The sequence below is a fragment of the Zootoca vivipara genome, chromosome 3, assembly GCF_965207765.1.
Source record: "Zootoca vivipara chromosome 3, rZooViv2.hap1.1, whole genome shotgun sequence".
Lineage (NCBI taxonomy): Eukaryota > Metazoa > Chordata > Lepidosauria > Squamata > Lacertidae > Zootoca > Zootoca vivipara.
The window spans coordinates 15,879,830-15,905,511 of record NC_142586.1 but is presented as its reverse complement, the minus strand read 5'-3'; the positions used below and the strand labels follow the sequence as shown (position 1 = coordinate 15,905,511).

The 25,682-nt window shown below is 45.1% G+C and overlaps 1 protein-coding gene across 2 annotated transcripts in view; it reads right to left on the bottom strand.

Moving 5' to 3' along the window:
• Window positions 1-294: 294 nt before the first annotated feature.
• The window catches only part of KCNS3 (potassium voltage-gated channel modifier subfamily S member 3), a 50,159-nt gene continuing 24,771 nt past the window's right edge, over window positions 295-25,682 (bottom strand). The window contains exons 3-4 of one of the 2 annotated variants that reach the window (XM_060272429.2): window positions 20,698-22,230; window positions 295-1,008 (exon numbers count right to left, since the gene is read on the bottom strand). In XM_060272429.2, the coding sequence (XP_060128412.2) occupies window positions 971-1,008; window positions 20,698-22,174 (1,515 nt within the window). In that variant the 5' untranslated portion in view covers window positions 22,175-22,230 and the 3' untranslated portion in view covers window positions 295-970. Of the gene's footprint in view, window positions 1,009-20,535; window positions 22,231-25,682 lie in introns of those variants that run through there. The other variant, XM_060272430.2, reaches the window with a different exon arrangement.

The window sequence follows — 25,682 nt, the reverse complement described above, 5'->3', positions numbered from 1 at the left end:
CTTTGGAAGTTGCCACGTACTGAGTCAAACCATTGGTCCATCTTGTTGGGTTATTGTCAACACTGATGGGCAGCAACCCTCCAGGATTTTAGGCCACCCTACCTGGAGATGCCAAGGATTGAACTCTTGGTACTTCACTTGAAGTGAGTGGTCTGCTGAGGAACCAGGGACTGAGAGCTGAGAGATGTTATTAGACTGGGTTGTGTGTGTGTTTTAAGCGGGTTTGGTTTTAACTATTGCTGCTGCGTATAAAAGCACACACACGCACACACACACACACTAACCAAAGGACACTGGTGGTCATGGCAAAATTTTATTGGTGTTGAGGTAGCCCGCCTTATCGTGAAGTAGTTTACCGGGATATTTGCCCAGTTGGCCTATTGGAAGTTTTCTTCTCCTCCTTCTTCTTCTTTAAAATGGACATTTCTTAACAAGAACAAGCAAAGGAAGATCAAGCAGTATCAAGTATCAAGTCACAATACATGGTTATTATCGTCATCGTTCGGCAGCGGGAGGAAATGGCGGCAATCATGAGAGGAAGCATTTGGCAGAGTTAGGCAGCACCCCGAGGACCGATGCTTTGTTAATTCATGTAGGGGGAGAGGGAAGGGACACACAAACAAATGGACATTATTAGGTCGTATGGGGTTAGGTGGATTCTACAGAAATTCTCCTGCTGGCCGAAAGTATAAAATGAGGCTATCAATGGCATGTATGGCTTATTCTTAGTGGGATGGGGGACTGGAGCGAAGCTGTAGCAGCAAATGCACAATAAGCTGTAGCAAAATCCTGTCAGCGTACGGCCTCGTGTTTGCCACTTACTGCTTCTGATTATCTCCCCTAGTGCTGTGTGAGAGAGCTCCCTTTCACCATTCATGATTAGTTGGGTGCTGAAGTCTCTCTTCACTGTGCATGGATTTCATTTGGCTGTGCTTAGTGCCAGAGGGTAACCAGCAGATTACAGGTCCCGTCACAGGTGGGTCTTCGAAGAGACTAAAGATGCACGCTCTATATGAAGGAGACAAACACATTTTCTTTTAATGCCGAGCCCCCGGGTTTCTTCAAAAAGCAACTCAAGACATGGCCGGTTCCACGATGTGCCTGGAAATCATGGAACCTGCCATGGCGATGGGGCTGTTAATCTATTCGTACTGAGAATTAAGTTAGCACCAACACCGTCGGAAGACAGGGGAACAAGAGCACACCTCTCTGTATAAAGAACACACACACACCACATTCAAAAATTGCTTACCCCCTACCCCAAAGGCCTGTGCTTTTCAAGCTGCTCATGCATTCCTCCCCTGCTGCTTTCCTGTGGACGAGCTGTATTGTTGCAGGTTGGGGAAGTTGCAGGTGTCAAACTACATCTCCCACCATCGTGGACCATGCTGCTTGGAGCTGATGGGAGCTGGAGTCCAAGAGGAGATTCCCTCAATCCTGCTATAACAGAACTTTCAAAACCTTTAGGCACTGGGCAAGTTTATATAACCTATGACGATGTCACTAAGGCTGGGAGATATCTGGTTTTCAACATCGTAATATATCACCAGCTGAACATCACGAGGCATCGGGTGGCTCCACGGTTTTCCCCACATTGCGATTTTTGCATGGCGCGTCACACACATAGATACCATGATTCACAATATATTGCCAGGTTAAAAATTATGAAACCGACAGCACAATATGGACTTCAAACCCGTTTTGGACGATATATCGCCCAGCCCTGGCATGTCACCGTGATGTGGTTGTTCTTCTGTCCCCCTGCCCATGCCCTCCCCCAGCACAATGAATTCCAAAGTACATCCATGAGAAATTTCAGCCATGGAATATCAGTGCAACATTTCTTTTGATTCTGTGTTGGATTTTTTTTATAAAAACAAAACAAAAAACGAACAAGGGTGAAATTGAATTGCATTCCTCTGTCTTGTTGTCAGGCTTGAGGGAATTGGCTCCGTGGCAGTAGATAAGCAGAACAAGGGAAAAGGAGTCTTCTTACCAGTTAGAAACTATAATAATCACAGTAAGAGAACAAAGAACTCATCTCCTAGAAATGGTGGTGCTCCCAATTAAGGATCACACCCCCTTCCATCTCTATTAAGCTACGTCCCATCTATGTCTTGTAATCTGAGTTTGTACCCTCTGCACTTTCTGTTCTAACACTTTTAGAGTTCTCCATGACTTTGGAGAAGGGGTGTGTGTGAATGCTTTCCAGAGATTGTGAATCTGTTGACCCTCTCTCTCTCCCCAGTTCTTCTTCTCCTAGCTGTTCCCCATCCAGTATTTCCCAGCTTCTGCCTTCTGAACTCTGCCCCTCTGCAAACCACTGTTCCAAATCTATACTGTCATCCTGCTCCTGGAAAGATTCAGGATCAGGATCAGGAGGAGGGGAAGGCTCCTACCATTCCTCCTCAGGACGGTCCCTGACACTTGTCAAGAACACTGGGGTATATAATCGTCACAAAAACATTACAATGATAAAACTCAATAGTACTCTTACCATTCAGCATAATCCAGTCCATACAGTGCCCATGTGCAGAGAATGCCCATGGGGTTCCCCTGCCCGCCACCCTATCATGTATGAGCAGCTGGGGGAGATGAAAACTCAGCCTCATGAGTTCATCAGGCTTTATACAAGTCACTTGGGGTCCGTGGCACAAGTGACTCACGCCAAGTGGAAGGGGAGAACTGGATAAGGATCTGAGAGGCATGAATGCCCCTCCAACTCACCCTAATGGCCTCTTGCATTGCCTGCCCATGCAGTCTTGTTTGCATGCGCAGAAGGGGTAGGCTCAACCCTACACATTGCACAGCAGCGGTACACTCTTACAATGGACTGCAGTGTGCCCGTTGCCTTTAGACAAAAATAAATAAATCCAGAGTTTTATCACTGAGTTTGAATTTGCAATTTACCGTGCACAGCCAAAAGTAATCTAAATGCCATTCATCTCAGCGGGTGGACGTGCTTAAATGTCTCCCACAGAAATCAATGGGACTTGAAAGTGCTTAACCTCACACACACAAGTACTGAACCAATTGATGAGACATCCTAGACTGTCGTACTCAGGGGTGCCAACTTGAATTAAATAATCGGGGCACCCAGATAAGCCCTGCCCCGCATAATCGATCACAAGATGTGGCACACACACCATTTGAATGGCAATGCCCATCAACCTTTGGGGGGCTCCAGCCCCCTCAAATATTTTATAGGAGGAGGGCGAAGGACCTTGGCCCCTAGGACTTGACTCCTATGGTCCTCCTGTAATTAAAAAAACATGTTCTTAAACACCCATCACCCTTTTCTTCAGATCCATGTCCTTTTTTCTTATATGCTAATGATTTCTTGCAGTGGAAAAACGCACACGAAAGGTTAGACTCTGGTGTGTTTTCCAGAGGCTGGATCCGTTACACATGCTCTAAGTATCCAGGCCAAAGTATCTAAGGGTACTTAGGTGTATGGAAGATGCTAGCAGGGACTCAAAATAAGGATTGGATCACTATATACGGGAGCAGGTGGCGCTGTGGTCTAAATCACTGAGCCTCTTGGGCTTGCCGATGGGACGGTGGGTGGTTCGAATCCGCACGATCGTGTGAGCTCCCAGTGCTCTGTCCCAGCTCCTGCCAGTTCGAAAGCACGCCAGTGCAAGTAGATAAATAAGTACCACTGTGGCAGGACGTAAACGCCGTTTCCGTGTGCTCTGGTTTCCGTCACGGTGTCCCGTTGTGCCAAGTGCGGTTTAGTCATGGTGGCCACATGACCCGGAAAGCTGTCTTCTGACAAACACCGGCTTGCTTGGTCTGAAAGCGAGATGAGCCCTGCAACTCCATAGTCGCCTTTGACTGACCTTAATCATCCTTTTAGCTTTTTGCTTTTAAATGGTGGTGGCTAAGGCCCGTTGGGATTGGTGGAGCAGAAGGCAGGGTGACCACAAGTAGGTGGAGCCAAAGCCAATGACAGACAGAACCAACTTAATCTAGTTCTGTCCTCCCACTCTTCCCTGCTGAGTTCCATCAGGGGAACACTAAGACTAAACAGGAGGCAGTGCTACTTTCTGGGTTGGTTGGTTGCAAGTAAGAAGGCGGGCAGGTGAGGGGCTGGTGGGAGTCAGACTGAGGCCACTGGGACATTGCCCATTCACCCTAATGGAGCAACTTCCGCTGCTGACATGACAGCTTTTATTAACATTATCAATTGCGCGCTTTATTCTGTTAAGTGTTAATTCGCCGTATGAATATACTGAGGACCTTTGGCTGAATGCAATAAAGTGCATGGCTTTGTTACGACTTGCTGTAATCAATGCCGACCTAATTCCCGGCTTCCCTTCCCAGGAACAGAGCTACGCACAATGCGGTCTAACGCCTTTTCCGAGATGGAGATGGGGGCTTAATATCTCTTGTAAACACTAAAGTATCCCTGAAAAATGGTTTTCCCTACAGCTGGGACTTGCCGTCTTGAAGCCCAGCGAGAGGAAAGCCAACACAAAAAAAACATACTGGGAAGTGGGGGAGGGATTTTGCAGAGACAAACAAAAAACCCCAAGATAGATGTGGTGAGAAGGGTTATGTGCCCCAACCTGTAATCACAGATTTCCCTCTGCAAATGCATGTCCACATTAGCACCACGGGGCCAACACAGGGCTAGGAGTGTTGTGTTTAGCCTTAAAATGTAGTTTCATCCCGAGGTCAACCCAGAAGGCTGGGTGCTGATGTTTAGAACTAGCGTACCGGTGATTGAGAAAGTGCACCAGTGTCTCTTTTGATGTTCTACGTGGCTGCCAGTTTCTCTGTCTGTGCTTTGCCAGCATTGTCAGGCGTGATACTGAAGGTGACTGAGAACGGGAAGTCAGCAGAGGGGGAAAACAGATTGTGTTTGGGTAACCTTGCACCCAAGGGCGGCTCCAAAAACACAGTCCCCATCAAAACTGCCTTGGACAGTACCACCGCTTCCCCTTTTGATTCACAATCAGTTTCTTTGTGACACTGGGAGCAGCTATACTAATCCTCAGCCTCCTATCAGATCTGTTTGCGTGCCTAGTAACCAACACACATCCGCATTGCCAGCCTGAACAGACCAGGAAATGCATAGCCAAGATGCCTATCAGGATATAGGCATCATGCAACTTATTGGCACAGCTACTGTCGGCAAATGCAGCTGTGTGAGAACAGTGCAGAGGGGAGCTCTGGGTGAAGGAGGCTTGCAGGAAACAACAAGAACTACGTTAAGGAACATATGGGCCTAAGAAGAGCCTGCTGGATCAGGCCAGTGGCCTATCTAGTCCGGCATCCTTTTCTCACTGTGGCCAGACAGATGCCTTTGGAAACCGTCAAGCAGGATTCAAGCATAAGAGCACCCTCCCCTCCTGTGGTTGCCAGCAACTACTGGTATTCAGGAGGATAGCTGCCATTGTTCATATTGTGAAGTTGGAAGCACCCTGGATCCTGGTTTCATACAGGTCTTTGGAACAGTGACACAAATCCATCAAGTTAATGCAAGAGGAATCCACATATCCCTTGGTTTAAAGGCCAAGCGAGATGAAATGCATGCAATTCACATAATTAGCATTTTTTTTAAAAAAAAATGCTTACAAAGTAAATAGCAGGTGAAAGGGCCCTTGATATGGAGAGGCTGGGGGCTTTAACCATGATCCAGATCAAGGAGGGAGGCACACTTGTTTGAATCCAAAGGAAAGCTTCAACTGGTAGGAATGGGAGCACTTTTTCCTAAGCAAAAAGGTTCAGGGCCCCCAACCTGGCTCATGAATACAGTGGGAGACAAAGGGTTAAAGCCCCTTACTTCCTACCTGGGTCTAATCCAGATCAGACCTCCCCCAAACTGCTAGTAACTTTTTTAATAAACCGAGTGATAGCTGTATTCATCTTCTTTACACACCAAATACCTAACCTAAAAGTAGATATAAAAAAATATTTAAAATATGTGACATTTGCACACTTAATCACATGACAACATTATCCATGGCAACCCCAAATCTAACCATATTTTCAGCCTCATGTGAGTCCTAATGTTTTCTTCCAGATATATTTCCCTTCATATAAAAAGTGAAGCATTGGACGGTCTGTCTCTAAAGCTTTTTTAAAACACCAGAAATTGCATTCCGTTTCTACAAAGCCTTGTCATACCCAGCACCTATTTTTGACCTCTGTCGTCTCTATTTAACCCCATTTTGCAGCAAAACTTTATGCATCTTTACCCGGAAGTCTCCAACTACTTCCGACCAACTGAAGATGCCTGGGTGCCAGGATGACACCAGGCATCTCCACCATTTGTGAACCATTGGACCTGGACTGTTTCACACACACTAATAGCCCATCCTGTAGAATTCTATCAGTTATATATTATCTGCACAATTGGAATGAATTTCAGGTACCAAAATGGGTGTCGACACTGGGTGTCGAAACTGAAAAGATTTTAGAGGACGGGGCTTAGTTTCACGATTAATGGGCAATTATTGCGTGCCAAGCTCTTAGTGAGTTTTCCTTTGCCTGCTCATTTAAAAGAAGCCAGGGAGTGAAGGCAATTACTAGACATAAATAGAGAGTCGCTGGCAATAACTGCAATGACTTTTTATCTTCCGTGCAAACCAAAAGCATGCGGAAACGGAAACTTTAAAATAAAGCGAGCATGTTTTATTCTTAGATTCCTCCCTCTCACTGCCTAGGCTCCCTCTGAAAAGATGGAATGAAATTGTGATGGCGTCGATATGCATGGCCATTTAAAACGTGTATTCAAAGAGGCCACATTAGAGTGAGAACGTTCCTTTTCTACATTCATGGTCTCTGTCCAAAAATAGGGAAGTCATTGTGGAATCTATAATCACATCCCACTCCCCCGAGAATCTACCTGCCCATACACCTTCTCTTTACTTTGCTGGGACAGGTAGGAATGATTGAATCGGGAGGTAAGGAAGGTATACAGATTGGGCAAAAGATTCCTGCATTGCAGGAGGTTCGACTAGATGATCCTGGTGGTCCCTTGTAACTCAACAATTCCACAATTCTAACTATTGCCGTAATGGCTGTGGCTGCTGGGAATCTTGAGACTTGATACATGCCTTCCTTGGGTTCTACAAATGCACACACATGCCGAGGATGATGTCATTCATGCCACTGTGTGAAAAGATACAACAGAAACTGTGATTTGAGTCCAAGACTCAAAAGATAGTGATCTCGAAGTCCACTTATTTCAGTCGGTCATACCCTGAGTATGGCTTAGTTGGATGTCACCCAGAGCACTAATAATATTTATTTATTTATACCCCGCCCATCTGGCTGGGCTTCCCCAGCCACTCTGGGTGGCTCCCAACAGAATATTAAAAGCACGATAAAACATCAAACATTAAAAACTTCCCCAAACATAGCTGCCTTCAGATGTCTTCCAAATGTCAAATACAGTGGTACCTCGGTTTACAAACACAATTGGTTCCGGAGGTCTGTACTTAACCTGAAGTGTACTTAACCTGAAGCGAACTTTCCCACTGAAAGTAATGGAAAGTGGATTAATCCGTTCCAGACGGTCTGTGGAGTACTTAAACTGAAGCGTACTTAACCTGAAGCGAACTTTCCCATTGAAAGTAATGGAAAGTGGATTAATCTGTTCCAGACGGGTCCGCGGAATACTCAACCTGAAGCGTACTTAACCCGAGGTATGAGTGTAATTGGTTCCGGAAGTCCGAACTTAACCTGAAGCAAACTTAACCTGAAGCGAACTTTCCCGTTGAAGGTAATGGAAATTGGATTAATCCGTTCCAGATGGGTCCACGGAGTACTTGAACTGAAAATACTCAAACCGAGGCGTACTTAAACCGAGGAATGACTGTAGTTGTTTATTTCCTTGACATCTGAGGGGAGAGCTTTCTACAGGGCAGGCGCCACTACCGAGAAGGCCCTCTGCCTGGTTCCCTGTAACCTCACTTCTCGCAGTGAGGGAGCCGCCAGAAGGCCCTCAGTGCTGGACCTCAGTGGTCGGGCTGAATACTGGTATACTGGGCCGAGGCACTGTATCTGCCTCTTGGTTGGAGTGCTTAAGCTTCATTTCTTGTAATATTTGTAAATAAACTCAAATATTCCAAGACACCATAAGCCTCCAATGACCTCCTTCCAAAGGAAGACAAACCCAGGTCAGAACTGCAGCCCTAGAACTTCTTACTGCTTGGAACAGCATTCATGCAAAGATTTTCAGATCCTCCCTCTGGATGTTGAACAGGGGGAAAGGTTGCAATTTGATTTAGTGTGATTTTCATTGTTTATATGAAATCACCATACTTGTAGCTGCTCCCAGAAATGAATTAAGAACTGTTTGATGTTGTGTGTGTGTGTGTGTGTGTTTTTAGCTGCAACCCAGACAGCATTTTCTTTGATGAGCCACTGTAGGCAAACATTATACTAACATGACTTAAAGAGTTTGAAAATTCAAGTAAATAACTGCAAGGATCTTTTTTTTAGTGGCAGGCAAAAGCTTGGCCGCGTTTCCGAAATGATGAAAGGAGAAAATGTACTAATGGCCATTTTGGCAGGATCCGAAAGGAGGGTAGGTTCCAAAATGACCACCTCTGAAGATCAGCAGAAAATGCAATTATATCAGCAGTTTCTGCATCAGCAGAAAAACCTACATGAGAGCTATGATACACTAAGCCCTGCCTTCTCCCTCTGTCCTCAACAAAGCCTTGGCAAAATGAAGACCACGTACGCATTTGCAGCTAAAAATGCAGAGAGGTTGTTTTTCACCACAGGAAAACCACTGGAAAACAGAGGGGGGGCGGGGTTTTCTTCATGCAATAGTTTACCTGGAAGCTCCTCCTAACTCCTCTTAATGAAGATGTCGTCTGTGCACATGTGCAATGGCTGTCTCTACTGTACACACCTCAGCTTAACTGTGAAGTGAACGAGGCTTACATTTTCAAACAGGATGAAAAATGCATCCAATAGCAGAGTTTCTCAAGAAACTATAGGATAGATACATATTGCAGCAAATGTTCTGTGTGCATGGCTTCAAACACCAACAGTGGGCTTGTGATGGTGCCGGAGTAAATAAATCAGTGTGGGGTTTGTTTGTTTTTAGTGAGGAGGGGATAGCATTTATGCAACTGTAGGGTTGCTATATTTCCAAAGGTAAAAACATGGAAACCAAAAAAAAAAAAGTTGCAGGAATACAAATTATTAAATGTGTTAATACAAATGGAAGTTAAAAATATTGTAGCTGTTGTATAAGGGATTACGATGAAGATTGGCATGTAATTGTATTAAATAAGACTCTGGAAGCAGAATCAAATGAAATTGTCTTACCTTGAAATCTAGCACATGGGGGGCATCTAAAATGTGTAATTGGCTTTTTAACTGATTGATACTCGAGTTGGAATGGTAATTTGGGATTGATACAATGTGGCATATATTGGATTTTTGTAACTGAAAATTAATAAAAAAAATATTTTAAAGAAGAAAAGAAGTTGTTGAGCTTCTTTTAAAACAATCACCCACTTGTCCCCCGGCCAAGCCATCCACACCAGAGCCCAAGAAACAGCCAGAGCCCAGGTTGCCCGCACCCGAACCCGAGCCTCTCTCTCTCTCTCACACACACACACATTATTTTTAACCTTCCAAAAGCTTGATTTGCTTAAAATTGTAAAAATCCCCCCCCCCCCCGATGCACATGTAGGCACCTCAAAAGAGGACATGTCAGGATGAACTGTCAGGATGAGCAAGAATGGCAGGTGTCACCCATCCAAGAGCCCCCCAGGGAGGACATAGAATAAGACTAATTTTCCCAAGGCAGCTCAGATAAATCTCTTTGTGATGTCCTATGCATGTTGATTCAGAAATGCACTCCATTGAGTTCAAGAGGACTTACTGCAAGCAAAGTGGGCAGAGGATTAAGACTGCAGTCTAAAACAATTAAACCACAAATGCAATAATCGAAGAACAAAAAACAACAGCAAAGGATACAAGCAGCAACCTCAAAGGCTTTTTTCCTCTTTGCAGTTAATGCTAACTGCACCATTTCTTGCAGCGTCACAGGTACTGCTTTGCACAGACGACTAATGAACACGCAAACGCAACAAAAACCTTCCCCCGCCAACTATTAAATTTTCAGCATTTGGGCCAAGGGATTCCAGCAGCAGCAGCAAGTACTGTTTTCTCACAAGAGCACTCTGCACGAGCTGCACATTCCTGTAATGCAGCAAAGCCCTGGACACAGTTCCGCACACTACACATTAGCAGCGATGAGCTTTGTGCCAAACTTTCTTAAGGAAATGCAGCAATGTTTTGACAGGTACCCAGTCAGCATGTATAGCAATCTATTAGGCAACCTTGCACGTATTAGCATTTCATTGGGAAGTGGGGGGGGGGAGCCCTCCAGGTGAGGGGACGGGGCATCAGAAGAAACCTATACTACTAGCCACACGCTCTTGTAGCTCACTTAAGGATGTTAGTTTATCCGACAATGAATCACAGGTGATTTCATTTCCCACATTCGTTTGGGCTTCCTGTCTATGCTGGAGAGTCATCCAATCCTAAAGCTTACAGCTATTTGTCTCAAAAGCCAAGAGAAGATAGGAAAGTGCATTATACCCAGGGCTGAAACTCAGTTCCGGCATCTCTCAGGTGGGGGCGCCACTGCCCTTATAGGAGAACAGGTAAAGGTAAAGGACCCCTGGACGGTTAAGTCCAGTCAAAGGCGACTATGAGGTTGCTGCGCTTATCTCACTTTCAGACCGAGGGAGCTGGCGTTTGTGGCCAGCATGACGAAACCGCTTCTGGCACAAAGGAACACCATGACAGAAACCAGAGTGCACGGAAACGCTGTTTACCTGCCCACCGCAGTGGTATCTATTTATCTAATTGCCTTTGAACTGCTTGGTTGGCAGGAACTGGGACAGAGCAATGGGAGATCACTCTGTCGCGGGGATTCGAACCACCAACCTTCTGATCGGCAAGCCCAAGAGGCTCAGTGGTTTAGACCACAGCGTCACCTGCGTCCCATGTATAAGAGAGCAAGGGACGCGTTCATGGAGAGTTTTGGCACCTCTTTTTCTAGAAAAATAGCACTGAGTCAGACCATTGGCTCACCTAGCTCAATACTGTCTGCAGTGACTGGCAGTGGCCCTCCAGGATTTCAGACCTCAGTTGTTCCCATCCCTGCCTGAAGAGGAATCCTTAAAGGATCCTGTAAACATGAATTCAGAATGCCTTTGCTCACCAGGAGTAGTTTTCTTAAAAAATATTCTTACAACCAGCAGTCTCACCAAACTATTTATTTCCTTACTCTGCTGCTACACATACCACACTCCAACAATATAGTATACTATAACTTACACCGGTGTTGTTGTTATTATTATTTATTGAATTTATATACTGCCCTATACCCGGAGGTTTAAGGGTGGCTCACAGAACAAAATCGAAATATAAAATCACAAAATATATAATCAAAAACAACAACCCAATAACGTCACCACAAAAGAGCAACATTTTAAAAGGGTATAGGATGTCAATCAGAACACACAAAGACCTGGTTAAAAGGAATATTTTTGCCTGGCGACTAAAGGTGTATAAAGAAGGCGCCAGGTGACCTTCCCTGGGGAGAGCATTCCACAGACGGGGAGCCACTGCAGAGAAGACCCGTTAAAATGTGAGAAATGGTACTCACAGTACTCTCCTGATCTACATCCCCAAACTGGTTTGGGCATTCACGACTCAAAGCTCAAGATGAATTCACTTTCCTAGGCATATCATAATAGGTATCCTGTGAAGAGAGTGCTTGAATCCTGTAGCCAGAATAGCACCCTCTGAATAATATAAGACAATTCTCATCATCTCATTGAAAGAGGTGGATTTCCTTAGTGCGGACAAGGGATGTTTAAAAGGGAAACATCAAATACTACATACTAATATTACTATAGAAGAAACATCAGCATGCTGAAGGGTTTTGTACCTTGGCTGTCCTTTGAAAGGTGGGCCCTGGGTGGCAGGAAGGGGAGGAAGACAATGCAAGATATTACTCTCTCCAGAGGGAATGCTTAATGCTCCCATGGCGAGTTATCAAGTGCCTAAAAAGAACGCCCTTTTCCAAGGCGTGACATCTTATTAGTTTTCCTTTTCCTAAAGTATAACCAGAATTCACAGCCACTTCCCTTCACTGTTACAAAACAGTGGGTGGAGTCATAAAGATGTCCAGAAGGGCTGGCTGAAGCATTTAAATTATTCCTGATCTTAATCTTTTAAATGTTCCCTAAGACTGTCATGGAGCAATACCAACACATAATGCAGATGCTGATGAGAAAGTCTACTTACATCTCCATCCACTTTCTTTCTCTCCCACTGAATGATCAAACCAAAGGAGATGGCTATGCCTCTAGAGCCCTAGTGACCAAGGAGCCAGCAGAGGGAGGTGTCACAATGAAGGGCGTGTCACAAGGACCTCCGCAACCTAGCAACCACCACCACTGAACTGACACTGCTCTCAACTGACATTACTAAGTTTCCTTATATGGCTTTTAATCCGTGTTCAGCTTTTTACAAGTATGTAAAATGAACTTTATCCCTTTATATCCAAGCTTCTGTTATTCCTGCACCTACTGAGCATTAGTTATCTAATCTACCTCTCCGCCTCTCTGGTGCAACTGCCACACACTAAAAGGCTATGGAAAGGGCCCTGTGTCTTTGACAATTCACAAAGTGATTCATTGCAGCTCAACAACAGCCCTCCCCTTCTTTTCAGTGTCATCCTATATTGCTGAACAGTGGAAAACCAGAGATCACCCCTTGCGTGTTTATTCATTTTATTACTCTCCTTCACTAGCAGGTCCCAGGGCAAGTTACAACCATCTAAAATTATTATTGTTGTTATTAATTAAATTTGTATGCCACCCTATACCCACAGATTTCAGGGCAGTTCACAGGATAAGCTCACAAATTATCGAAATTATAATTATTGTTGTTGTTAATAAAATTTGTATACCGCCAGGATAAGACCACAATATAAAAATACATATTACATAATAAAAACAAAAACCCAATAACCCCCCCTCCCAACACATTTTAAAAGGGCATTGGATGTCAATCAGGTCAACCAAAGGCCTGGTTAAAAAGGAACGTTTTTGCCTGGCACCTAAAGGTGTATAATGAAGGCGCCAGGCGAACTTCCCTGGGGAGAGCATTCCACAGACGGGGAGCCACTGCAGAGAAGGCCCGTTATCATGTTGCCACCCTCTGGACCTCTCAAGGAGGAGGCACACAAAGGAGGGTCTCAGAAGATGATCTCAGGGTCAGGTTCATATGAAAAGAGGCAGTCCTTGAGGTATTGCGGTCCTGAGCCGTTTAAGGCTTTATAGGTCAAAACTAGCACTTTGGATTGGGCCCGGAAACTAATTGGTAGCCAGTGCAGTCGGACTGTTACGTTACAATGAAGAGAAGGGCAGAGATGCTCCAAATAAATAAATGAAAACATGCCCCTTCCTCTGCCCCCTGTGCCATAGTGCGATTTTTTGTCTCTAGCCTGCCTGAGAGAAGGCATCACAGTGCTTGAACACCCACCTGCTTGAACACCAACATGCTTCCCTTAACAATTTGCTGTCGCCACGGCTAAGAATTCTTATGCCCTGAACTAGTAGCGCAAAACTTCACCACTGCCTGTTTTACGGCCCCTGGGCCACAGCTGGCCACCACTACGTTCTACAGTGGAACCTCGGTTTATGAATTTTCGGTTTACGGATGCCGCGGACCCATCTGGAACGGATTAATTCACTTTCGCTTCAGTTTATGAACGCTTCAGTTTATGAACAGACTTCCAGAACCAATTACACCCATGCTTTGGGTTAAGTACACTTCAGGTTGAGTACTCCGCGGACCCGTCTGGAACGGATTAATCCACTTTCAATGGGAAAGTTCGCTTCAGTTTATGAATGCTTCAGTTTAAGTACTCCGCGGACCGTCTGGAACAGATTAATCCACTTTCCATTACTTTCAATGGGAAAGTTCGCTTCAGTTAATGAACGCTTCAGTTTATGCACAGACTTCCGGAACCAATTGTGTTCATAAACTGAGGTACCACTGTACTAGATAAAGCAATCTAGTCGATAAAACTGAACGTTTTGTGTAGCTTCTTTGGAACACTTTTTAAAAAATAAACAATATATAAAGCTTCTGCAATAATTAAAGGGGAGAACTTAACGACGTCTCACCAAATTATAAGGCATACATATGAACAAAGGTTACAAATGAAGTCCGATGGCAAGAAACTAAATTTCTGGAGTATGACTCCAACTTTCTCATGGGAACTGGGGATAGAATCTCACCCACAGTACTGATAGGCATAGCCAGGGCTGGCTGTCATTAGCTTGAGTTTCTGAACTTGCAAGGTTATAAAGACAAGGCTTAAGTGTTTGTGGACAGCATGCAGAGTCTCCTGTGCCCTGCATAAGTCCTTACCTCTTAGTCAGGCTACCAAAAAAAAAACCCCCAGGAATTATGCAAACTATGCAGAATATGCACCTTTGTTTATTTTTGACAATTTGTTAGTCACAGAATCCAGCTTATTTTACCCCATTCTTGACCCAGGTTACATGAAGCTCTGAGTAAGCCTCTCTAACTTTACTCCATAGCTGCCAAGTTTTCCCTTTTCTCGTGAGGAAGCCTATTCAGCATAAGGGAAAATCCCTTTAAAAAAGGGATAACTTGGCAGCTATGCTTTACTCCAGGGAATAAAGTTTTGCTTTCTTGAGTTTCCATCTCAAACAGAAACTTGATACTCTTCCTACTTTCACATTGCGAAGATTACTGTGCTTTAGAAAGATCAGGAGAGTAGGAATAATTTCAGATAAGGTTATCGTTTCCTGCCAAAATTCATCCACCCCAAATATTTTGCCTAATGTATTATGATCTGGAAGCGGCTGTAGTCAAGATGCAATTTTGCACAAGTGAAATGATATTTTTTTTACTCTCAAGTTATATGAACTCTCACAGCTATTGCTTCATGATTGGTTCAAGAAAGGAAAAACACATCACACTTTTTTGAATACAATCCAATATTATATACACTTGCAGTCTTTCAGACTCACAGCCAGTCATTACATCCAAAATGGCAGTCCCTATCCATAGCACCAGGGAAAACGTGAACATTTTGCAAAACTTAGCCATTTCATATTCAAAAGCAAGCCAGCTCCCTTTAGGTAGACATGAAGAATAAAGAACCAGTGTGACATCAGGTGAAGATCAGGTGGAGAAAGCTTGGCCCAAATGGCATCAACCTTGGGAGTAAATGGGGAGGTCTGATTAGACCCATGGGCCAGGGGTTCTTCAATTCTGGAGTAGAGCTTCCGACTAGGACTGGGCTGAAATCCCTGCTCAACTACAAAACTCATTTGGTCAGCTGTTCTCTCTTATTCTGTTCCAGGGGTAGACAATGTGATGTCTTGCAGAAACTACAACTCCCATCATTCCTGACCTTCAGCCATGTTGGCTGGGGCTGATGGGAGTTTTCACCCACCAACAAGATCTAGCAGGAACCATGTTGGTCTTTCTTGGCCTTTCGTGATACCCCAAACCAGCTGCCTGAGGCAGTTGCCTCACTCTGGCTAACAGTAGGGCCAGTCTTGCGAATATGGAAATAGTCAGGGTCTAAAGTGAAGCACAGTAGAGGAAAAGAGAAGGGCTAGGGCCCAGCTCTCCCAAAACACTCATCTCTCCCGTGAAGTGGCACAAGGATTTCTCAAGTTAACTATAAAAGCCACTGAGATGGGTTTGTTGTTTGGACTAAGGCTACCCTGAAGCCTTGGCTTCCCATAGACTTTCCCGTCCTCTGTGTCTTTCTGCAGACAAAAGCACACAAGCAGAGAAGATCTTAGGAAATGAAAACAGCACTACAGAAAACAGGCAACTTTTTAAAGGATTTGCACTGCATCGAGACTGAAAGATTCGGAAAGAGTAGGAAGCCTATGCTCTGTAGCAACAGTCACAGCAATATTTCTGAGCGCTTATCAGTGTGCCACACAAATTGCAGGATGTGGTTCTTTGGGGCTTTAAAAAGTAATAATAAAGCACAAAGACAGAGAGTTGCTCAGCGCACTGAAAAGTTGTAATGGGTTTATAAGAGCTATTGATTAATCTGAGAGCATTAAAAGAACTTTATCCAGACTTCTAGCAGATCTTGGTCATTTCAAAAGAATAAGGGACTCAGGCACAGGCAGCATGAGTCAGCATGCTATAAGCTGTGGAGACTGAACTTACTGCACTGATGTTGTCCTTCAAAGCTCACAAAAGCTGTTTAAAAGGAGTGGTTTAGACATGCTATACACATGACTGCATACACCAGCTGAACCAAGAAGAACCTGGCAACCAACAGTACTTCTAGCAATTCATGTCTTCCAGGGTGCGTCTCTGCACAACAGCCTTGCCAGGTATTCCAAGAAAACTGTTGCCTGCAGCAAACCCAATGCTTCACTTGCATTCAGCCAAGTTAATGTCTGAGCTGGCACATGGAACAGTAAAGAAAGCTGCCTAGGTCTGCCTTGCCCACCCCACCCCCAGCTAGCCAGGGCTGGGCGATATATCAATATATCATCCAAACCCGGTTTGAAGTCCATATTGCGATATCTGTTTCATAACTTTTGACCTGGCAATATATCACAAATCATGATGTGTGTTAGGGCTGGGCGAAATAAGATCCAAAACCAGTTTGAAGTCCATTTTTGACTTGGCAATATATCATGAATCATGGTGTGTGTGTGTGTGTGTGTGTGTGTGTGTGTGTGTGTGTGTGTGCTATGCAAAAATCACAACATGGGGGAAACCGTGAAGCCAGCCAATGCTTCTCTCTATTCCTGCAGCCCTGCTAACTCCACCAGCTCAGCTCTCCCCTGCCTCCGGGGGGTGGGGGGTGGCAAATCACAAGAGCAGCGCCAGCAAAAATCATGATGTGGGAAAAACTGCGAGGCCAGCCAATGCCTCGGCATAGCTCCATCCTTATTTCAGACATCATGGCATGTCGGTATATCACAATGTTTAGCTGGTGATATATCGTGATGTTGAAAACCAGATATCACCAAGTCCTAGTCATTGCTATCAATTTGATGTCCACTGTTTATGCCTGTGCTTCTCCCTCAAAGACCCCTTCATTGCTTATACGGTACAAATTCAGCTAGAAGCGCCCAGCCCACTGATAGCTTCTACAGTACAGTGGTGCCTCGCTAGACGAATTTAATTCGTTCCACGGGTCTTTTCTTATAACGAAAACTTCGTCCAGCGAATCCCATAGGATTCGAATTTTTCGTAAAACGAATTCGTCTAGCAAGGCAACCTCCGCTCGAAAAATCCTTTTGTTAAGCGGAAATTTCGTTAAGCAGGGCATTCGTTAAGCGAGGCACCACTGTACCTCTGTATTAAGCCAGAAGCTATTAAGCTACAAACCAACCACCCCACCCTCCAGAATTCCAGAAAATCTTTTCCCCCAAACCAGTCTTTTTCACTGAAAGCTGTCTACTAGCCCCTATATATCCAAGTCAGAAAGCCCCATGTTTTGCTTCTCCTAGTTCCTATGACTTTTAGAGAAGGGGTTGGCATACGGCCAATCTGCAGCTACAAGTACACCCCTGGGTAACCCAAAGCAGATCAGGAAGGACTTCTGACTTCCAGTCATTTGACAGTGGGAATAATAAAATGGCACACATTCCCCCCCCCAAAAAAATATACTATTATACTGCTGCAATGAAGAAAGCTGGAGTACACAGAATCATGGATTGTGTGTGGAAGTGCAGAAAGTTCAGTTCAGGTACTCAACAAAAATTCCTGGATTCGGTGCTATTTAATCCTTAAATTGTACATCTTTCCCACCTGATTCTGCTTGGTGGATCTCAGAGCTCTAACAAAAAACTAAGTAGATTCACAAGACTTGAGAACATTTCTGGCAGGTAGCCCTCAACAGCAGAAGAGTGTCAGAATAATAAAAATTACTCAGAAAGCATATAAACATACTGGAGGCTTCAGCTTCTACTCTCAGCTGATAATACAGAGTTTTCCTCATCACCACTCTTAACAGTATCTGAATCATTAGCCTCTCTGTTCTAAACAGTACCAGGCTGGTTTGTGAGAATGATTGACAAGAGAAGCCTGCTTAAGTTAAGCTATTTAGTGTCGGCTGAGCAATTTGGCTGCCTTAAATGGAGGTACGGGGGCTCGGCCATTCTGCTGTGAAGACCAAAAATGGTGTGCACCAGCAAATCTCCCTTGCAGTAGTAGGTTCTGCAGCTCTGGAAAGCTCCTGCTGTGGGTATACAATGTGTATTTCATATGAGATAATTTAGCCTCCTCCAGGTGATTACAAGGATCCCTGTGGACTTTAGTGGCCGGTGGCTATCAGAATTTCGACTTGCAATCTCACGTACGAAGATGATAGCTCCCCTATTCCATTTATAGTCAGCCTTGATGAATTCCTCCTACTGCAATCAGCAGAGAACCGAGCAAATGCTTCACTGCTTTGTCATGCATCCTGCTGTCACCGTCACCAAAACAAAGGAAGTACACAGAGGATACAAAACCCTGAGCCCATAAACAGGGGCAACACTTGACATTTAGTCTGGCTTCATGGTCAGCTTGACATAGTCCATAGCACTGCAAGTTGTGGGAGCACTCTGCCTTTTCCCCAAGCTAGAAATTAATTGGAAAGAGAAAAAATAAATCAAAATGTGTTTCTATGTGCGAGGATGGATTCACTTAAGAAGTCCCGGGATCCAGAAATTAAGACAGAAGTATACTTCCAAATTTGTACAAATTGCCTCAAGTCAACTGCTCGGCATAGCTGCCAAGTCTCCCGTTTTTCACGAGAAAGCCCCAGATTTTAATCTGTTTCCCGCTGTTATCCCGAATAGAAAAAAATCCCGTAAATCCCCCGATTTCCTACCTGCCAGGGAGGCTCCTTCTGCGCATGTCTGGACATGCTCAGAACCGATTTCGGGTGCCGCTCTGCCCACGTCTGGGCACCGGAAATTGGGCAGCGCCGGCACCGGAGGTTGCCTCTACACATGTCCAGACATGCGTAGAAGCGACTTCCGGTGCCGCGCCGCTGCTGATCCCGGATTTTTCAATGGGAGACTTGGCAGCTATGCCTCGGCCAACACTATTATGGGGTGCACCTTCTCTCTGATCGGGAGAATGCTATGATTCGGATTTGTGCAAGTTGGCAGCTTAATTTTATGCTAGGGCCAAGGGAAATATAGGATATGGCTTCTGGGTTCCTTCCAGCTCTGTTATGTGTCCATTTAAAAAGCGAACTGAACCGAGTGAGTTGGAAGGAATAATATGGCTGACTCATGGCCTGACCCTGCCATCCAGCATGTCGATCTATGGCTTAAGGGTAGGTTCAGACACTAAATCAATGATGGAGACACTCAGGCTTGAGGCGCTTCCTCCAGCTCCTCTTAGTGACCCCCCAGTCTTCTCAATGGACCCCATCCCACGCCAGGCTTGTTCAACACGTTCCTCAAGTGCTTCTGCCAGATTGGAAGGTGCCCTTGAATAATGCTTCTTTGCTTGCTTGTGTGCATGTTTGTGTGTGTAGACAAGTAGGGAGGTTAAAAAAAAAAAAAAAGGTCGCCCAACCCTGCAGTGAGAAATGAAGGATGAATGGCTGGCACATAAAGTGGCAGTGCGCACATCTTTCCTGAGATCAGGCAGCTAAGCAACACATGCATCTGAAACAGGTGCCTGTGCCTGCAAAACAAAACAAAGTGTTGACATTTTGCACATCGAAAGGTGGGAGTTGGGAACCTTTTTTCTCTCCCTGGATCTGACAGGTAGGGAAAACCAGGGGTGGGCAAGGCTGAACTGGGTATGGTTGGGGTTACCTCCAAAACCAGCCAGGACCAATCACACTCCCTGTTCCCCTTCATGCCCTTCCTCTTTCTCCCAGCCTAGCAGGCTGCTGGAGAAAGGACAGGTCACACTCGCCAGATGTTTAAACTACTGTAAATTGCTTGCCAAGGGGCTTTCAATTTCATCTCTGTCCATCACTCCATTGGTTTCCGTTCCACTCCCTTACTTCCTCCCAGTATCTCCCACTAGGCTTCTTCCACCGGCACGGAACTAGGCTGAGAGCTGTATGCAAGCTGCCCACCCTGGTTATACAGGAAGCACAAGTGAATTGCACACACCCGTAACGCCAGAAGGCCTGGATGAACTATGGTTGAGGAGCAAAGCTTTTCCCTAGCCCTGTATAATATCGAATTTTAACCTCAGATGCTAACAGGCCCCCTGGCTTAGTTTAGGACTATTTGGTTTCTTAGCAAATATGGTTTCGTATGTGCTTCTGTTCATTCTCAGGTATAATCACACAAATAAAAAATTACATTTGTTCCAGCACGTTTCCCGTGTTCTAGTAACCCACTATTTCCCAATGCACAATCCATTCAAACCACACATTCTTTAAAAGGTTATCGGACTTGGTTGCCGGACCAAGCACACTCGATACCATTTTCTGAAGCCATGTGTGTGGGGGGGGGGGACTAATCCCCCACACAAAGTCTATCTATCCTTAAGCCCCATCTAAACTGTAAAGAATGTGCAACGTCATCAGAGCTAAGAATGCCCTAATATGGCCGAGAGTTAAGATACCCTGAGAATTTAAGTGCTCTTTGTCAAAGCTGTGCTAATATTAGAAGGAAACAGTAAAGAAAAGAGATTCAACTCATTTTCCTGTACCATTCTGCAAAGATGTTGTGTTATAAACATCGTCAAGATCTTGGATACTTGAGGCGTCCGTTGAATCTCGGTCGTTGGCTACAAATCCTACTGAAGAAAGGCTAGAAATAAAGGAGTGCATCCTTTTTGCATAAATATCCCTAATATTAAAATAAGGGAGCTCGTTTGTCTTCTCCTTGGCGTCGTTGTTGCACTGGTCCACGTCAATATCCTTCTGCTTCTGGTAGTATTTGGAAAACTTGTTGAAAATGATAGTGATGGGAAGAGCTACCACTAATATTCCACAGATGATGCACGTTGTGCCAATGATCTTCCCTCCAACGGTGACCGGGTAGGTGTCTCCATAGCCCACGGTGGTCATGCTAATGGTGGCCCACCACCAGCAGATTGGGATGCTCTGCAACTCCGATGTGTCATCGTCCTTTTCCACAGAGTAGACCAGGACGGAGAAAATGGAAATCCCAACAGCCAGGAACAAAAGCAGGAGTCCAACTTCATGGTAGCTGTGCCTCAAAGTGGCACCCAATGACCGCAGCCCGACAGAGTGCCTAGCCAGCTTCAGTATACGGAATATCCTCATCAAACGCAGGATCTGGACCACTTTCCCCATGTTCTCGATGTCTTCACTTTCCTCCTCTTTGGTGTCCACGGCCAAAGTGGCGTAGAACGGAAGGATGGAGACAAAGTCTATAATGTTCAGCGGGTTCTTCCAGAACTTTTTCTGACTCGGAGCAGCAGCCAACCTGATCATAAGCTCAGAGGTGAACCAGATGATGCATATGATCTCCACTATTTCCAGAATAGGGTTTTCTATCTCCCTTTCGTTGGCATCCAGCTTCTGGAATTCCGGCATGCTATGGATGCACAGTGTCACAATGGATGCTAGGACCACGCTCAAGGAAGAAACGGCAATCAACTTGGCGGACAAGCAAGAGGCAGGGTTCTCCATTCTGACCCATATGTTCTTGCGCAACTCCCCCAACCATTGCTTATCAAACTTCTCGAGATCCTTCTCAAAGATGGACGACTCGTCGTCAGAAGTATCCAGGCTTCCGGCATTGCTTTTCTGGTCCCAATCCTTATCTGGTCCCAATCCCTCTTCTTTCTTTTCTTGGTACCTGTTGCTGCAGCAAGAGTCAAGGAAGAGCTCATTGATTCCCCAGTACTCTATTTCCTGGCAGAAGGAGAAGACGCAGAGCTCTTCCATGACGTGTAGTTTCCCTGTGTAATAAAAATTCAGCACGTAGCGGAACAAGGAAGGGTTCCGGTCAAAGTAGTACTCCTTCTCTGCAACGCTGTAGTCATCGCACAGTTCCAGAATAGCTTCTTCTGAATGGCATTTGAGCAGCTTCCCGAGTCTCGTATGGGGAAATCTGAGCAATGTGCTTTGGCCAATGGACTGCTTAAAGCCACCCACATTCAAGTTGACAAGCTCCTCATCTTGTCCCGGCCTGTGGAAGAATTCGCCGTACACCATTTTGAATGTTGTAAGTATTGTGGCCGGCCGGCAAGGCACATAATATTACATTGCACCTAAAAAGCAACACAAGGTACACTTAGGTAATTCAATCTTGTTTTGTTCTCACTGCAAACACTTCTCATCTCTGCTTACGGTGCGTAGTTATATTAAAGGAAATGGGGAAGAAATAAAATTCTCACATGTAGCACTAAACATTTCAGCGAACCAAAATTAAATTACCTAGAAGGTTTATTAAGTCAGAGTTATAAAGCTTGATTAAAATAAAGTCTGGTTAGTAAAACCTCCCCCCCCAACCCCTGCTGTGAAGAAAAGATGGTTAATTCATTAAGCTTGTCCTGTCCTGTAGCTGAACCATATTTAAATTAATGTTCATCCTTCCAAGAAATAAAGCATATCTCTGGTAGGCTTAACTATAATGAATCTCACAAGAAAACAATATTTAAGTCTGAAATACATTTCCCCCTGTTTATACATGCATGGCCGTGTCCTTGCAATTATCAGGTTACCTACTCCTCCACACTTCCCATTAATCTGTAACGAGAAAACTTTGTGTTTCATTCATATACTTTCTAAGGGGAAATAATTGTTCAAAGCATAATGAACCTACTTGGACCCTGAGATCATCTTCTGAGGCCCTCCTCTGTGTGCCTCCTCCTTGAGAGGTCTGAAGGGTGGCAACACAAGAGCAGGCTCCCTGTCTGTGGGATGCTCTCCCCAGGGAAGTTTGCCTGGCGCCTTCATTATACACCTTTAGGTGCCAGGTGTAAAAAGCTGAACATGGATTAAAAGCTATATAAGCAAACGTGGGTGGTGCTGTGGGTTAAACCACAGAGCCTAGGGCTTGCCAATCAGAAGGTCGGCAGTTCGAATCCCCATGACGGGGTGAGCTCCCGTTGCTCGGTCCCAGGTCCTGCCCACCTAGCAGTTCGAAAGCACGTCAAAGTGCAAGTAGATAAATAGGTAGCACTACAGCGGGAAGGTAAACGGCGTTTCCATGTGCTGCTCTGGTTCGCCATGTGGCTTTGTCATGCTGGCCACATGACCTGGAAGCTGTACGCCGGCTTCCTCAGCCAATGACACGAGATGAGCGTCGCAACCCCAGAGTCGGTCACGACTGGACCTAATGGTCCGGGGTCCCTTTACCTTTACCTTAAGCAAATTTAGTAATGTCAGTTGAGAGTAGTGTCAGTTGAGTGCTGGTGGTTGCTAGGTTGCGGAGGTCCTTGTGACACGCCCTTCTTTGTGACACCTCCCTCTGCTGGCTCCTTGGTCACTAGGGCTCTAGAGGCATAGCAATCTCCCTTGGTTTGATCATTCAGCGAGTGAGAGAGAAAGTGGATGGAGATGTAAGTAGACTTTCTCATCAGCAGCTGCATTCTGTGCTGGTATTGCTCCCTGACAGTTCGGGAACATTTAAAAGATTGTCTAAAGACGGTTTTAACTAAGTTTGAACAGTCTGTGAAATCACCCACTAGAGGGAAGAATATTTTGGACCGAGTGTACTCTAATCTGAAGCAGGCGTACAGAGCAATCTCCCTCCCCCACTTAGGTTCATCTGACTATTCCTCACAATTTTTATGTCCAAAGTACACTCCCCTTAGAAGAAGAATTCAGCCAGCTAAAAAAACAGTTAGAATCTGGCCAGAGGGGACTCTTAGTCAGCTCCAGGACTGTTTTGAAAGTACTGACTGGAGTGTGTTTGAACATCAAGATCTGCACAGATACACAGATGCTGTACTTTCCTATATTAAAGTGTGCACCAACAATGTAATGACAGAGAGGAGCATTAGAGTTTATGGGAACAGCAAACCCCGGATGACTGCTGAAGTTAGGTCACTCTTGAAAGCCCGGATACTGCCTTTAAGGCAGGGAGCATGGAGACATATAGAGAGGTGAGAATAAAGCTTAGGAAAGGCATCAAGATGGCAAAGCAACAATATAAGCTCAAGGTTGAAAACTGCTTAGTTGAGAACAATAGGAAACAAGTGTGGCAAGGATTGCAGCACCTAACCAGCTATAAAGGCAATATGACAAACATGGTCACGGCCAATGATATTTTGGCAGAGGAGCTGAACATCTACTTCGCCCTCTATGGGGCAAAAAGAGCAGATATCTCGGCTCCTGTCTGCCAGCCTACAAACTCACAGCCACTTGTTTTATAAGACCATCAAGTGAAAGCTGCATTGCGGGCGGTCAATCCCAGCAAAGCTGCTGGCCCAGACGGGGTGCTGGGAATAGTGGTAAAAAAATTGCGCCGATCAATTAGCAGGGGTCTTGACGAGGATTTTAAACATCTCTCTGCAAACCACTTGTGTTCCATCATGTTTGAAAGTGGCCACCATTATCCCAGTCCCAAAGAAAATAGCAATTAACTGCCTAAATGACTAGAGACCCATTGCATTAACATCTGTAGTGATGAAATGCTTCGAGAGATTGGTCCTTCAACATCTTAGAACATGTTTCCCACTGGACTTTGATAAACACCAGTTTGCCTACAGGAGAAATAGGTCAACAGATGATGCCATTCCTAAAGCTTTTCACCTTGCAGCGAGTCATCTGGAGAGATTAGGGAATTATGTCAGAATGCTGTTTATTGATTATAGCTTGACTTTCAATACAATCCTTCCGGACATTCTCATTGGAAAGTTAAGGGACCTGGTTCTAACATCTGTGATTGGATTAAAGACTTTCTGAGAGATTGGACACAAAGAGTGAGGATTGGAGCTGTTAAATCTACCTCCCTGAAGCTCAGCGCTGGCTCTCCACAGGGATGCGTGCTGAGTCCATACCTGTATTCGTTGTATACATATGATTGCATTTCATCTGACCCATCTACTGCAATTATTAAGTTTGCTGATGACACCACCATAATGGGTTTAATTACAGGCGGAAACGAATCTGCGTACGGGGGGGGGGTTCAAAAGGTATCCACATAGTGGTCAGAGAACAATCTGCACCTAAACATTGGCAAGACAAAGGAGATGGTGTTGGACTTTCGGACAAAGAGAGGGGAGCTAGCCCCGTTGTATATCCGGAGGGGGGGGCTGTGTGGAGAGAGTCTCTTCCTTTAAATACCTGGGAGTCGATCTTAGTGAAGACCTAACTTGGAAGGTCAATATAGCCCAGGTGGTTAGGAAGGCCCAACAGAGACTTCATTTCCTTAGAGTCTTGCGAAAGAACAAGGCTGGACCACAACTGAGTGTTCTCTCATACTGCATTATGGTGGGGTATGCTGGTTTGGCGGCCATGGACAGAGAGTCCCTACAGAGGGTGGTGAAGACAGCACATGATATCGTGGGTCCGCTAGATGTTATCGTGGGAGACCGTTGCCTCAGAAGAGCGAGGAACATTCTCAGGGATGACTCACACCCTGGCCAGCACCTTTTAAATCTCCTGCCCTTTTCATGCCTCTTCTGGTTCTGGGAGGCCAGAGGGAAGTTGACTTCATTTTCCTCTCCTAGCTATCCTTACTGACGGGTGCCTGGGGGAAAGGGGGGGCATATTT